This window comes from Stigmatopora argus, chromosome 16, assembly GCF_051989625.1.
Source record: "Stigmatopora argus isolate UIUO_Sarg chromosome 16, RoL_Sarg_1.0, whole genome shotgun sequence".
In the NCBI taxonomy this organism is placed as follows: Eukaryota; Metazoa; Chordata; class Actinopteri; order Syngnathiformes; family Syngnathidae; genus Stigmatopora; species Stigmatopora argus.
Genome location: NC_135402.1, coordinates 1547988 through 1563809, shown reverse-complemented (window position 1 = coordinate 1563809; position 15822 = coordinate 1547988). Strand labels below are relative to the sequence as shown.

At 39.3% G+C, this 15822-nt stretch overlaps 1 protein-coding gene across 3 annotated transcripts in view; it reads right to left on the bottom strand.

The window, feature by feature from the left end:
* The window catches only part of rabgap1 (RAB GTPase activating protein 1), a 50449-nt gene extending 34694 nt beyond the window's left edge, over window positions 1-15755 (bottom strand). Inside the window, exons 1-15 of one of the 3 annotated variants that reach the window (XM_077622295.1) lie at window positions 15604-15755; window positions 14437-14676; window positions 12157-12186; window positions 11083-11100; window positions 10663-10906; window positions 9830-10043; window positions 8623-8797; window positions 7252-7412; window positions 6303-6413; window positions 5807-5873; window positions 4792-4894; window positions 4441-4610; window positions 4176-4347; window positions 1682-1775; window positions 1060-1210 (exon numbers count right to left, since the gene is read on the bottom strand). In XM_077622295.1, the coding sequence (XP_077478421.1) occupies window positions 1060-1210; window positions 1682-1775; window positions 4176-4347; window positions 4441-4610; window positions 4792-4894; window positions 5807-5873; window positions 6303-6413; window positions 7252-7412; window positions 8623-8797; window positions 9830-10043; window positions 10663-10906; window positions 11083-11100; window positions 12157-12186; window positions 14437-14589 (1863 nt within the window). In that variant the 5' untranslated portion in view covers window positions 14590-14676; window positions 15604-15755. The remainder of the gene's footprint in view (window positions 1-1059; window positions 1211-1681; window positions 1776-4175; window positions 4348-4440; window positions 4611-4791; window positions 4895-5806; window positions 5874-6302; window positions 6414-7251; window positions 7413-8622; window positions 8798-9829; window positions 10044-10662; window positions 10907-11082; window positions 11101-12156; window positions 12187-14436; window positions 14677-15603) is intronic. The other 2 variants (XM_077622296.1, XM_077622297.1) reach the window with 2 other exon arrangements.
* Window positions 15756-15822: the final 67 nt, after the last annotated feature.

The following is a 15822-nucleotide window of genomic DNA, read 5'->3' as shown; positions in this document are numbered from 1 at the left end:
CCCCTCATGAGAACAAAATGACAGAAGTAAGGCCAAGTTGCTCTCAGTAAGGTGATCTCCTAGCACAATCTAAAAATGTCCAATTAAGGGCTTATGCTATTTAGGAACTTTACTGTGGAACTGGGAACCTTTGCATTGCATGTTTGGACTGTGGGAACGATATTCCCAAAATAGAAGCGCTCCCGCTGGGATTTTGGATTCACTCAACTGGTTACTACCCTCCAGAGACGGACCGGGTAGCCTTTAAAACCTGACTTTTCTTTCACTAAGCCGGCGGCTACAATCTTAGATATATATGTTCATTAACATGAATATAAATATGTTCATTAATATGCGCTGTCCCTTATCAAATGAATCAATCAACTCAAGTCAACTGTACTGACATTTGTACTGACTTTTGAGGCCTTGGCAAACAAAATAGTGCTGACAATCCAAACACTGTCACAAGTCTAAAAATTGGAGTATACAATGCTATTTAAATCGGGCTCGGGGGAAAATCTGGCGCTGATGATCTACCAGGATTTCAATCTTAAACTTATTCTTGCCCTCAACAAAAAAGAACACATCATGCGTCCAAAAGAACAAGCCGATTCTTTAGTAGTAGAAGTAGAGAAGTATAATGGCTTACATAAAATTACAAAAACTGGAAACCTTAAAGCATCATCAACACAACCCAAAAGATCATCAAGTGACCCCTACCTACCCTGTCCAGGTCTACAAATCCCAGTGCCTTAGGAGGACAAAGAGCATCATAAAAGACAATACGCATCTTGGCTTCCACCGCTTCAACCTGCTGCCCACTGGAAGGCGCTACAGCCATAACAGCCAAGACAAACATACTCAAGGACAGTTTCTTGCCAAAAGCTGTCACCATACAAAACTCGAGTTGAGTCGAGGACTTGGCGAAACTACTTATACTACTTATTTATTATGTTGACCACGTATTTATCTATTACTATTTATTGATTTATTTATTTATCATTATGCGTTTGTTTGTTTATTGTTGAGTCCATAGATGAATGACAATAAAAGCAATCAATTGAGGATTTTTTGTCTTACCTTTGTGATAAGAGTGCGGTACTCCTCGACCTGGTGGTCATTGTTGTGGCAACCGGACAAGAGCTGCCACACCTCCCCACGAAGCGCTTCGGGAACGCCGCTTCGCACCAGAGCCGGAAGCTGGCGAGGACGCACGGACAGGTTCGTGTGCCTGGCGGAGGAATTGGAAGGTCAGTAATCGCCACCGTTAAGACTCCATTTTTGGGGGGATTGACGATGGAGAAATGGCAACCATTAATGAACCAATTAAAATTTGCAATGAATGGAAAATCCATTTTATCGTTTATTTTTCATCCTTTTTGCTAGTATAATAGCTTACATGTCCCAAAAACTGGAAACCAGTTCTTGAGAGGTGAATGTTTTACAACGATAACTACAGTAATCCCTCGAATATTGTGGTTAATGTAGACCAGACATGGCCGCGATAATTGCGAAGTAGTAAAATAAATAAATATATATGTATTTTTTCTTTAAATAATTGATAGCAGAAAATCGCAAATTTGCGATAAGTCAAGAGAGCAACCAGAGGTACTCAAGATGCGTGTAAGCATGTATGGATATGATTTATGCTTCAAATAATAAGAGCATTTGTGACGAGTGACTTATGAAACAAAAAGCTTACCATTTGGATAACAAATCTCCCCACGTTTCCAGGATTTTCTCTGCACACTCTTTGGAAACATCGCCAGAACCACTGAGTAATGGCTCGTCATTGTCTGTAGACACAAAAGGACAAAGTTGATACAAAAAATAATTGAAAGCGATTTGATGACTCAAGTTTCAAATCCTTTAAAGTGACAATTGGCACCATCAGAACATTCGCATATTATCACATTTATTTCAGAAAAGTCGTTCAATTCCAAAAGGTTGAATGCATTTCACTTCTCTTTAAATAAAGAGAAATAATATAAGTTTAGCGACTAGCAAATAAAAAAGCACATGATGAAAAAATGATATCAGATTCAAAACCGTCCTTTTACAGCAATCAGTTTTGAATTTTTTTTCTCTTTGATGAATCATATAATCACTATTTGAATCAAAAATACTAAAAGCAAGCTTTTCAAATATATCTTTAGAAAAATGAAAGAGGAAAATGTGCAACACAAAGCCAGATATGTTGACACCGGTGAAGAGTATCCGCTCCCAGGCTTCTAATAGACAGAGGTTCTATTGAATTAAACTCAAGATTTCTTAGAAATTGGAAAAAAAATACCAGGAAAACACATGCAAATATCGCACTTCTTAACCCGCCGGTGTCAAAGTGCCGGCCCGGGGGCCAAATCTGGCCCACCGCATCATTTTGTGCAGCCCGACAAAGTAAATCATGAGTGCCGACTTTCTGTTTTAGGATCAAATTCAAATGAAGATTTAAATGTATATTATATTTCCTGATTTCCCCTTTTTAAATCAATAATTGCAATTTTTTAATACAATTTTTTTGTTTTTAGTTCAAAAGCATTTTGTAAAATCTAAAAATAAATATATAAAAATATTTTCTGTTTTCCACTTTAATATTGAACATAATTAAAAGATATATATTGTTTCTTTTATTGTTAAGACGTTTTCCCTTACTAAGAAAAAAAAGCTCAAATAAACATTGTTTTAGATCTATAAAAAAAAAAACGGAATATTTAGGGCTTTTGATCCATTAATTTAAATCCTTTTTTTTTTAAATAGCTAAATAAGATATCTAACCCGAGTTTGACACCCTTGGTTTAACCCAACTGATTTCCCAGGTTTAATCCGCCAAACCGACATTCTCGCGTAAAATTTGCAACGCGTGCGCCCCGATTTTTTGGGCGTCATGTTTCCCCTCAGTAACCACTTCCCACGTCACAAAGAACATGTTTACCCTGCAGGGCAGTCTTGAAAAATGTAAAAATCCATTCACATGAGCAGTGTTTATAAAACATTTTTACCCGGAAAAACTCATCCCATCTGTCACGCGGACACCTAAAACAAAGGGGGTGCTGCAGCCATGACGGAGAAGGAATACATGGGAAATAACACTTGTGTCATAACTGCTCATCAGTTAATCTTTACACAAGTAGTCGGGAACAAAGAATTCATATATGTTATTCTTTGAGAGCCTAATTGTGAATTTAAAAGTCAAAATAAATGAAAAATTTCAACATTTTGAACATTTAAAGTACAAAAAGTGTCAGAATTATTTAAACAACATTGTTACGCTGTTGCTAAGCAATGAGAAATAAAAAGAAAATATGATTACAACAGTGCTAGCTGAGGTTAGCGGAGCGGTAGCTCCGTCCACTCTTGCTCATTTTTGGGTTTTTGCTACTTTTCTGTCTTAATGATTTGATTTGGTGATTCTTAATGATCCCATTTATATTTGATTTGCTTTGTACTTTGTGCTTTTGCTTTGTTGTTCTGTCTAATCACCCTCTTGCTACTGTCACAATGAAATTTCCCAGAATACGGGATGAATAAAGTTATCCAATCCAATACAATCCAAAATGATCTGCTATTTTTAACCGTATTTTTGGTACTCGGACGTTTGGTCGACCGGACGTTTGGTCGACCGGACGTTTGGTCGACCGGACGTTTGGTCGACCGGACGTTTGGTCGACCGGACGTTTGGTCGACCGGACGTTTGGTCGACCGGACGTTTGGTCGACCGGACGTTTGGTCGACCGGACGTTTGGTCGACCGGACGTTTGGTCGACCGGACGTTTGGTCGAACGGACGTTTGGTCACCGGGTTGTTACTGTTGAAACCAGCTCTCAAAACTATAATCATGAGGGAGAGAGAGTTTAATATCTAATATAAAAATATCAAAATAGCAACAGTAAACTCTGTCATAATTTGACAGCGAGCGAACCCGGCGACCAAGAGGCCGTTCTACCAAACGTCTGTTCTGCCAAACGTCCGGTCGACCAAACGTCCGGGGACCAAACGTCTTTCGACGAAATGTCCGGTCACGGTATTTTTTGATGAGGTAAAACCCAGAACAAATACCTTCAATTCTGCAAAGTACTCTTAAAAAAACTGCAAAATTTCCCCAAATCCCTACTTGCACGGGAAAATACGAAATCAACGAAGAAGCTTAAAGAACCATAAAAAGGCAGAAAAAGAAGAAGACCAAAAGCCAAATGTACCTTCCTCTTCATCATCCTCAGGTGGAGAAGGCACCAAAGAGCTACCAGGTCTACCAGGAAGGACGCCAGGACTGGCCGTGGTCTTTCGTTTCTCTCTCTCCGTCTCACTTTCCAAACTCAGCACCTCGTAAAGTGAATCCGAGGACGGACTCTTCCGCTCTTTCCGTTCCATCTGAAAAAAAAAACACTGCGACGTCACCTCGACTTTTCACGTTTTTTTTTGGTCCTTCGGGCCGAATTCGACACGGCGTGGACGCCGACGTACCTGCCGCAGTTTAAGATAATAGGTTTCGGTGTGGTTACGCTTGCTGAAGGGCCAGAAGAGCCGATCGTTGGGCGAGCACACCCGCACCCTGGTCTCCAGAAGGAAACGTACCGGCTCCTCGACTTCGGTAATGACCAAGTCCACCGCTGTTGTCATGTACATGAATTTATCTAAAAAAATTAAAAGGTGGAATCAAAAATCAGGACATCATTCAATAATAACGCAGCGGGATTAGTCAAGATATGGAATAATGCGTCAATGTCACATTTAGGCTGTGACTACGATTAGACAATATTTTTCCTCGCCGCCTTATTCGGTCTTTTAACAAATACACGAGCGAGTGTTTGTTACCTTTGGGTGTTTCCTCATTCACAGCCTGGAACTGCGGTGTACTTGGGTTCCAACTTCCTGTGATGATGTAAGACTTCCCATCGGAGCTTTTTCCCATTGACTCCTAAAGGAGCAGCCATTGGAGGAAATTAGCTCACTGAATTACTCATGCAATATTTTAAAAAATGCTATCTTTCAACTCAATACAATAAGAGGTGCAAACCAATAAGCATATTTTCCAATTTATGATTATAATAGCTATTTTTGCCATTTCGTAATCAAAACATTTAAATTGAATTAAATGCCTTTATCGTCATTATACAAGTAGATTGAGATTTAAAGAGTCACCATAGAGTGCACACATAAATGAGTAAGTAGTCATAATAACAGCCTACTATTAATGTTTGAATTCCATTAAACTCAATTTAAATTCATGTCAAACTATGATTTAGTGTTGTAAACAAACAAAATAATGTTAAACCAAGTCGCACACAGAAATAAATACAGTGGTACCTCGACCTACGATCAGCTCTACCTACATGCATGCTCGAAGTATGATGAAAATTTGGATCCAATAATATGCCCGAGATATGACCAAAATTTACCCGCCCAGAACGAAGGTAAAAAATAAAACAAAACTAGAATTCAGTTTTGTGTAAAGTTACATTAAACGCATATTTGAGTGTGTCTGTATATATTAATTGAAGTTAATTTAAATTTGTCTGTAGATGGCGAATTAGAAGAAATAAAACATTTTTTCCAATCCAATATCCTGTTTTTGGTGTTTTTTCAGAGGGTTGGAACCAATTCATTTGTTTTTAGGTCATTTCAATGGGAAACGTCCGCTCGAGTTACGAAAAGCTCGACATACGATCTCAGTCCCGGAATGGATTAACATCGTATGTCGAGGTAGCACTGTAGTCATAATAATATCATTCAATTAATGATTGCATTTGCATTGAACTAATACAATTTTAATTCATGTCAAACTATGACCAGGTTATGATGTGGTGTAAACAAACAAAAAACGTTATACCAAGTCTAGGAGGTGCATGTCACTGTTCTTGACATTCTTGCCAGGGCTAAGCAGAAGACCAAAACACCTAGAATAAAAGAAAAAAAAGTAGGAAGAGGCAATTAATACAAAAGTCAGGTCAGTCATTTATTTGAAATAGTCTCTTCCGCAGGCTTTCTATCATCTGGAACAAGGAGGATATTTGTCATTAAAATTCTCATTCTGGCATGACTGAAAATAAGGGATTTTTTTAACCACTTGACCCTGTGCTGGAGCACACGCGCCTGAATATGGCGCCGACACGCTGGTGGTGTTTAATTTGGACGGCGACGGGATGCTTAGCTTTTAAATGATTCATTCATTTTTAAAGAGATAAAAGGGGAATGTGTAAAATCTAAATGGATGTCATCCACTCTATTTATCAGGGTTGGTGTTCCACGGTTTGCTTTGCCTGTGTGTGTATGTGTGGGTGTGTGTCTGTGTGTGTGTGTGGGTGGGTGTGCGGGTATGTTTTTACCTCTCAATAGCCAGTTCCTTATTGGATGTCTGCTGGACGTAAATGACAATTTTTTTCCCCATTCCAGCACGCAATTTGAAGCTCTGCTTGTCCTTATCTTTTGCAACGGCACTAGAAAAAAAACACCACAAAACATAAACCTCGTCTGACAAATTCAGGTGATATTACGACCTATATTCCTGGAAAAATATGCAAAAGAAAATGACCAATTATTACCATCCAGATTGTTTTTTGTTTTGTTTTCTTACATGATATTTTTAATGGCATGCAAAAATATGCTTCCATTTCATACATTTCAAATGGGAAGGCTAGCAGCGATTGGATACTCAAAATCACATGTGTCAAAGTGGCGGCCCGGGGGCCAAATCTGGCCCGCCGCATCATTTTGTGTGGCCCGGGAAAGTAAATGATGAGTGCCCACTTTCTGTTTTAGGATCAAATTCAAATGAAGAGTACATAGATGTATATTAAATTTCCTGATTTTCCCCCTTTTAAATCAATAATCGTCATTTTTTAATCAATTTTTTCTGTGTTTTTCATTCAAAAATCATTTTGTTAAATCTAAAAATATATATAAAAAAGCTAAAATAAACATTGTTTTAGATCTATAAAAAAAACTAAATACTCAGGGCTTTTAATCCAGTTCTTTTAATCTATTTATTAAAAAAAATCTAAATTTTATATCTAAAATGGTCTGGCCCAAGTGAAATCAAGTTGACGTTAAAGCGGCCTGCGAACTAAAAAACGGCTCATTATTGACCCAGAAACAATATATGCATGTGTAGTATTTTCAGGCTTAGTTGAATCACAGATGACAATTTAAAATGTGGGCCACATTTGAACCCAATACAAGAATTAAGACGTCTTTATGTCATAATTTTAATCCATCTTTGGAGTGTTTATTAAGAGTCCATAACTGATAACTGATTCTGCATCCTTATTTTTTTACCTGAAAGTGCCTTTCCCATCATCCTCCTTGATTTCAAGGCTGACAGTGAAGGTAAACAAGTCACTGTCAGGCGTGAGTGGCGCAGGGTGCTGAGACGCCGCCGCCGACTTCTTAGCAGAGCGCCGAAACGCCGTGGCAAAGCTGTACAGAATCCTGCTCACCTGCAAAGATGACCAGGCGAATACTGTATGCAATACAATGTCAAATAAAAAGCAGTTTCACCTCAATCAAAACAGCCACCAAAAATTCATGCTTTTTTCATCGTTTTTGACTAATACTCAAGTGCAACTCATATTTTTTTTCCTCGTTTTCTTGAGGCTATAGTTATCTGAAAAACGATTGTGTTAACAGGTAGCCTGTAGTTCTCATTTAACTGCTGCAATATATATAGTCCGAAAAATCAATTTCTAAATTTATTTAATGAAGCAAATCACCAAAGATGAACCTTAACTTGATTTTTTTTTATCTTTAAAAAAAAAAATCCCACAAAAGACAAGCTGGAATACAAACATTGAACCTCAGAATGCTAATTTTATCTCCTACATGCTAAAATACCAAGCTGACCTTTTAAGTTTTATGCGAGTCTTTGCGTGACAAAAATTTCAATTTGCACCGGGGGCTCTTAACCGGGTTGTTTCTTCCCCCCTGCTTCAGTTAAACTATACGAGAGGTGACAAACCTCCCTATCACATTCTTCTCCAGGCTTTTCTTGGTATTTTGGTGCGAGATATCTGCTCCACAACCCAGAGAGCATGACATAAAATCTTCCTAACACGGATGTAGCCCCTGTGGGACATGCTACGGGGGTCTCAGCGATCCAAAAACAGGTCGACAAAACCCACTAATACTGTTCGTATGGAGAGACTGCAATTTGAAGAGAATATGTTGTAGTTTTCTTCAGTTTATGTATTTAGAAAGCTTTAATATTGTCGACAAAACACATCGTTTACTCTTGTCTTAATCAGAAGAACACATTCATGCTGACAAAATGATCAATATTAGTCTTAGATGATCTGCAGTTTAGATCAAAATATTTGTTTTGGGGCTGCAAACGAGAATCGCGGCAAAACTAAGCCCGAAAACACGTTGTGGCAAAATGTTGATGCGTGACCACGTGTCAGAGGCGAGCTATTCCTGGGATAAACATTTCTTTGATCTATTATGTGACCTTGCTCTGGCAAGGATGCACTTTTTTACCAAAAACAATGACGTTCACAAGCCTCCTCGTGAGCTCCGGCATCATAATTCACAAAAACTATTGATGTTTCAGCGCGAAACAAATGACTAAAGAACAGTTTTTTGTGGTTAACGCAGAAAAAAAGTATTGTAAAAATCAAGGGGGAAAAATATTGCTCTGAATAAATGACTTACCGCCTCTTGGATTTGGCAGCGAAAGACATGGATCCTGAAGATCTCGGCGTTGTAGTGGCTTTCCGTGAAGGCGAAGCAGTCGCTCTCTGGCGTGCCGTCATGCCCTCGCACGCAGAACATAATCTTATAGATGGGATAGTTGGCAATCTCCGTACTGTTGTTGGGATCCAAAAGCCTGTGAAAAAAGAACCCGAGGCTCAATCAACATAAAGAGTGACGCAAAATGTGAAAATCTGTCCAAACAAAGCCTTGCTACAAACAACTGCCACGACGTGGGACGCTTGGTCATTCTAGCTGGAAAATTGTTTTAGTGCGTTTTAGTATTTTACTGCAGCACAGTGTGTTGTGTTATATCAGGTTGGACTGTTCCCAGTGCATCCCGACTTCCATCGCTTCAACCTGCTGCCCTCTGGAAGGCGCTACCGAGCCATAACAGCCAAGACAAACAGACTCAAGGACAGTTTCTTCCTAAGAGCTGTCACCATACTCAACTCGATTTCTGCACCTAGGACCTAATCAAGACTTATTGCTAGCCATTTTAGTCATTTTGTACCACTTACCCATGTTGACTACTACTTAAACAACCTATTTATTATTTTGACCACTTACTTATCTATTACTATTCATTGATTATTTATTTATCATTACTATATATTGATTATCTATGTGTTTGTTTGTTTGTTGTTGAGTCCACCAACTTGGCACTAAACCTCTCCAAACCCATAAAACTCATCCTGGACTTCAAGACAGAAAAGGGTTGCTCCGCTCTGCTGATTTACTTATGTATTTATTTCTTATTTATTATTTATTTGGATTGGATTGGATAACTTTATTCATCCCGTATTCGGGAAATTTCATTGTCACAGTAGCAAGAGGGTGAGGATGCAGAAATAGGAAAGACATTTTAGACATAAATAGATAGGTAGTAAATAAGTTGATAAATTAATAAATACATGAATAAATAAGCATGTTGCTGAAATATATACCAGACCACTTAATAAAACACTGTAGATGCCACCAGTGTTGTAAAAAGTCCTCAGCAGTCTATTTGTCTGTTTGTTGTTGTTATTTGTATGCTACATAGTGAAAGCTTTAAATCTCATTATACTTGTATAATGACAATAAAAGCATTCAATTCAATTCAATTGACCAATACTAAACTGCCAGTTCCACGGCCTAAAACGACCGTCCAATCCAATCTTGTTACCTGACGGTGCCTTCGGAGACGCCTGGCACGGACAGGGTGACGTCCAAGGGTACCTGGCACTGGCCCCTGAGGATGCTCATCATACGGAGGGCCTCCACTTCACTGCGGGGGGCGTTGACCGAGGCGCAGCCGAGATACGTCAGCTGGCTGAATACCACACTGTCCTCATCCGGGATGGGACTACCGGGACTGCCGTCCGATGACGAGTCGTCTCCTGTGGAAAAGGAAACTGATCATGTTAACATTTCAATGCGTAGAGCAGGGGTGTCAGACTCGGGTTGGTTCGCGGGCCGCTTTAACGTCAACTTGATTTCACGTGGGCCGGACCATTTTAGATATAATATTTAGATTTTTTTTATAAATTGACTAAAAGAACCGGATTAAAAGCCCTGAATATTCAGTTTTTTATAGATCTAAAACAATGTTTATTTTAGTTTTTTTTAATGTATTTTTAGATTTTACAAAATGATTTTTGAACTAAAAACACAGAAAAAAATGGATTAAAAAATGACAATTATTGATTTCAAAGGGGGAAAAATCAGGAAATTTGATATACATCTGAACTCTTCATTTTAATTTGATCCAAAAACAGAAAGTCGGCACTCATGATTTACTTTCACTTTCCCGGGCCACACAAAATGATGTGGCGGGCCAGCATTTCCGAACATTTGCATAAAATGGGGAAACACCTTGACATCAAGTAAGAAAAATATTACAGTCTGTCCTCAAATGAGGACAGTGTCTTAAGAACATTTTCAATATTTTAATCATTTGCCCACAGTTATTTACGAGGCATTTAAAAAAATAAAGCACGGAATTGAGCTAAAACTCACCGCGGTACGATCGCTCATTCAGCTCACTCTCTTGAGCCGTCTGAACTGGAAGTACCATGTCCACCCTGGGTGACGGCGCGCACTGGGGGTCCGTGGGCGTTGCTACAGGTGACGTTACGGGACGCGGGAGGCCGGAGTTCTCGGTGCCCGTGGGCGGTCCCGCCCTGACGTCGGGCAAAGACGGGTCCATCAGGACGTCCTCTAGCTCTCTTTGGAGTTGCTGTTCACTGCCATTTCCCACAATCTGATACACACACACACACACACACATCATGCTTTGTCAATATGCGACATTAAACGACACATTTAAGGCCACGAGGATATTAATATCCCAAAACAAAATTCTGAAATCAATAAAGCAATCCTCGCGTAGCAACAATACAACAGCAACGTGAGACGTTTGATTTAAATATAATATACCTCTTGCATCAAGTGAAGCTTTTTGGCAAAAAAAAAATGAGTAGGTTAGTAAGTGTGTAAGTTGCGCAAAAAAAATGGATTTTATTGTTTTCATGCTAGAGATTTGCAGAGAAATATTGATACCTGGAGAAGTTACGACATGTATGGTGGACGTAGCGGTTGAGATTCTCAAATTATTTGCATAAAAATCCAATTTTTGTCAAATAAATTCACTTCCTGCTATACCTCATGTTTTTCCACCTGGAAATTACAGTAATACCTCATTTATCGCGGTTATTAGGTGCCAAGATCTGCCGCAATAGGTCAAACCTGGCACAATATACATACACGTATTTTATTTGATCAAGGTTATGTGTAAAATACGTTTCTGGCCATTTAGACGTGAGAGAAACCTAGAGAGAATTATATTCATATTAAAAAGAGGTGAGCGCGCATAGAAACAGAGTTGGTGGCTGTTGGATGTCGAAGCGATAAGAGTGTGATTTCTCACTTACACTAATGGTTGGTGATATTAATTAACAATAAAAAGATTGCCTTTCATACTTATATTCGTCCCGGTCGTTTCATCTACGTGACACTGAAGCGCTCACATGTGTAGTGTTCTGATTGAACAAGACTCCATCAAATAAATGGAGTACATAGCAATACTTGATAGTAAACACTTAACGATATGAGGTTTCCAAACATGTAAAATGGACAAAATATCACATCCGCATAAAAGTATCATCATAACCATGTTTTAACTCCAATGGCAACATAACATTATCGCGATTAGGTCACAATTCCAGCGTCTCAATTAAAACACAACATTGTCGTATACTACTCAGGTTTTGGGGGGGTTTTGGCTTGTTTTGAGGGACTTTTGGACATTTAATTTATACGTGAAGCGAATAAAGCCTGTGCAATGTCGAATGCGGCCTCCACGAAAACGAAAGCAAAGCCGCCACTAGGGGGGTGGGCGGGGTCACTCGACAGCTAGCCCAGCACAAAAGACGGACGGACAGTCACCACGGGGTCACAAGACAGGGAGAGAAGAACGAGGGAAGCAAAGAATGAAAGAGCAAAGAGACTGACCTTAAAGCTGACCCCTTCCTCTGAAATCACCTGCATAACAAACAACAAGTTTAGACACACTAACACTAACTGACGGGGGATGGGCAGTCGCTGGCGAGAACTAAATTGTGATCGGGATGAACAAGCGAATGAGGTGATTCCCACTGAGCTGCTGTGAACGACGATTGACCATTTTGCCTTTAAATATATATAAAAAAAACTAAAATAAACATTGTTTTAGAGCTATCAAAAACTCAATATTCAGGGATTTTAATCCATTTATTAAAAAAATCTAAATAGATCTAAAATGGTCCGGCCCACGTGAAATCAAGTTGACGTTAAAGGGGCCCGCGAACCAACCCGAGTCTGACACCCTTGCATTATCGCATTTCGTGCATGTTAAGTCGAATTTGTGCGCATATAAGCCATACCCTTGATTCAGTCATCATTTTTGAGCGACGAATATGGCATATATATGTGAGAAAATACGGTAATACTTTTTTTCCTCCTACTTAATCCAATCCCTAATGAATACACTGTTAAATAAATACTCCTGAATGTGTCAAACTAGTCTCTGGTCAAATCAGCATTTGCACAAAGTCCATTCACTGATGGCGCCATCTTCTGGTATACAGCTATAAACACTTCAGTGGAAGGTTAAAAGTGGTCAAGTGGAAATGTGATTAGCAAAAAAAAAATGCAGTCCAATTTGTTCCAGACAAAATGACTCGTGCAGAGTTGGGCAAACTATTCCACTTTGGGTGCGGGATTTCATTCCAAGCCATAAAGAGGACACCTTTTCACCAATCTGGGTGTCCTACAAGTGCAATCAGTGGATTGCACTCAGGTGCTTCTTGTTTTCAGCACAACCCCCGATGGTTCAAGTTTCTGTGCTGGATGGGTTGGAACAAAAAGCACCCCTGCTCTAGTGGGTAAAAAAAAATAAATAAGGGAAAGGAAGAAAAATGAAGTCACTTGATTGAATCTCTAGGGATCACAAACAAAATGTGCATGCTGGCTTCATTCAGTACATCCTTCTAAAAGTCCTCCCTCATTCAATGACACAACACAAACTCCTAAGCTGTAAATGACGTCAAAACATGACAAGACACACTGACAGTTGCTAACATGCTAAAAAAACACATTTCCCCATCATCCTCTTCTTTTTATGTAATACCAAGATTATCAAATAAAGTCACTTTTGCTGCACTACTTGACTACAAGTTCCTACAGTCTCAGGGTCTTTAAAGGAAACTGAATATATGTATATATAGATGGAAATATGCCTCAAATAATTTCTGCAATTTGATAAATAAAACTTGAATATACTATGAGTGGATTCTGGGTCAAAACTTTACAAAAGCGGCATACGGGCCCGGATAATCGGGTGAAAATTGAGTACCCCTCCTCCAATCCAGGCCAGCAATTAGCCTGACTCGTTCTAATGGTGGCTTACAGCAAAATGGCAGCAATGGGAAGATGGCAAGATGGAAACGTTTGGACATTAAATGATGATTGTGTGAATTTAAACAATGACTCAACACCTCTCATTTTACTTTTACTTTACCGATTTCCACATTTTTTAAAGGATTTCAGCGGGTTGCTATAATTGAGGACACTATTAATTGTTTTTAATTGCTAAAATCAATAATACTTTTTTGGACTGTTTTTAAATTTGAAAGGTTGTCTTTGTTGTAAATTTTAAGGAAAAAAATAGGAGGAAGATGGTCATTTTCTGTCAAATATTGATATATTTGCAGGCAAATGACAGCCAAAACTGTACTCAGGTTTACATTTGCTTCTCCAAGAAAAATCACCAATAATTGATTGCTAAGTATTGATAATAACAATGGTATACTGCAAACAATTTTAGAATAAATTACTGTGCTAAAAAAAAGGTTGGTTATGAGACATTATTATAAAAGCATGTCATGTTTTTTTTTATATCAAGAGACAAAACAAAAAAGTGAAAATAAAAAGAGTTGGCTCACGTAAGAGGTTAAAAACTAAATGAGTAAATGGTGTGTAAAGCCAATGTGAAAAAAAGTTGGAAATGTTAAAAAAGGCAACATTATCAAAAGTTCTTAATTCAACCTCTTAGTTTAGTAAATAAATGACACACATTACAGATTTTTCCCAATTCTTCATAACTCACTTCTTCCGCAGTAACATTTGATCTTAATGATTACCAATCAACCCGCAATTTGTCGATAAGCAATTTAAAAGTCCAATTTTCATCTTCAAAATGAAAGAAAAAGACTCAATCGCGGTCCCTCCATACCTGAGCGTCGCCGTTCTTACCTTCAATCCCGTCTTTTCGTCATCGCTCCCATTATTCGTGGACGAGGGGGTCTCGTCTCCCAGCCGTGACACGAGGACAAAGTCCTCGCTGTTGAGAGTGGACACCGAATCGGAGGACACGCTAATCTTGCCCACCAAGCCCTTGTCTTCCATGGCTGTCGCTCCGACCCTCTGCCGCTTTGCTCATGAATGGAACACACCAATGTGGAATAAGCGGTGGGAGATGATGTGCAAAATCACCTGAAAAAGGGAAAAAATGGTATTTAATGATTATATTAAGGCAACTGGGATAGGCTCTGGCAACCCGTACAAGGATGTGGAAGATGAATAAATGACAAATTTACACAATTGGATGTTTGTAACGTGGTTATTCTTTTTTTGCACAACATTTGTGATTTGCATTAGTGTTTTTTTATTTTTTGTTTTTGCAAAAGCGTCTGCATATCCATCAAAACGCAATTATGGACCAGAAATCCATTGTGATGCATTCACTGACCCAATGTAAAATAATAATCCCAGCTAGAACTACAATTAAATTCGACACCATCTCCTCTTTGTCACAGTAAGAGACGCAAAACAAGTTCCGCAATGAAAGCTCTGCAAAAAATGACAGGCAGATTTATTATGATTTCACAATGCTACCAAAACAAACAAAAAGGCCATGCGACTTCATGCATTACTGTTTTATAGACGTCACGCTTTATGAGCGCCCATTAATTAGCTCCTGGCCCCCACTTAATCCACACCTGCCACGCTAAAATGACGCACGCAAACACTGCCGCATCCTAAACGTATTCCAAACGCCAACTTTTGTTCTCATGTGTGCAATTAGATTTTGATTAAATCCACCTGATGACTTGATCGGACGCTGAACGCAATAGTTAGCTTGCTGGTTAGCATCCACAGATCGATGATCTAACCTCGTTGATTTCAACGTAAAGTTCACCGATCTGCTCTAAACACTTTATTTGGATTCCCACGCGGAGGTGTCGTGGACGCACGAGCACGTATGCGGCCAGGGGAGGGGGGGAAAGCCCGAATACAGGCCACCACTCAGTACTAAATCGGGCTGTCAGCTAGCCTGCTACACTCACAGTTGCCGCAGATGAAGTGCTGTGTTATCGCAAGTGGGGATCGGTCAACATATGCGCGTTTAAATGGCCTTACCTTTGCGATCGCCCCGATTAAAGGTTCTGGTAGGCGGTTCGGCGCAACATAGTGGTTGGCCGAATTTGTCGGAAGCCAAGCAGCATCCGGGCGAGCTGTAAACACAAGCCCGAAGCAAAGTAAAGCAAGCGGCTGTCACGGCATCTGCGCATGCGCTTACTCTATTACGGCCTAAGGTTGTGATGCTCTTCCTCCATAAAAAATGCGATTTAGGGGAAA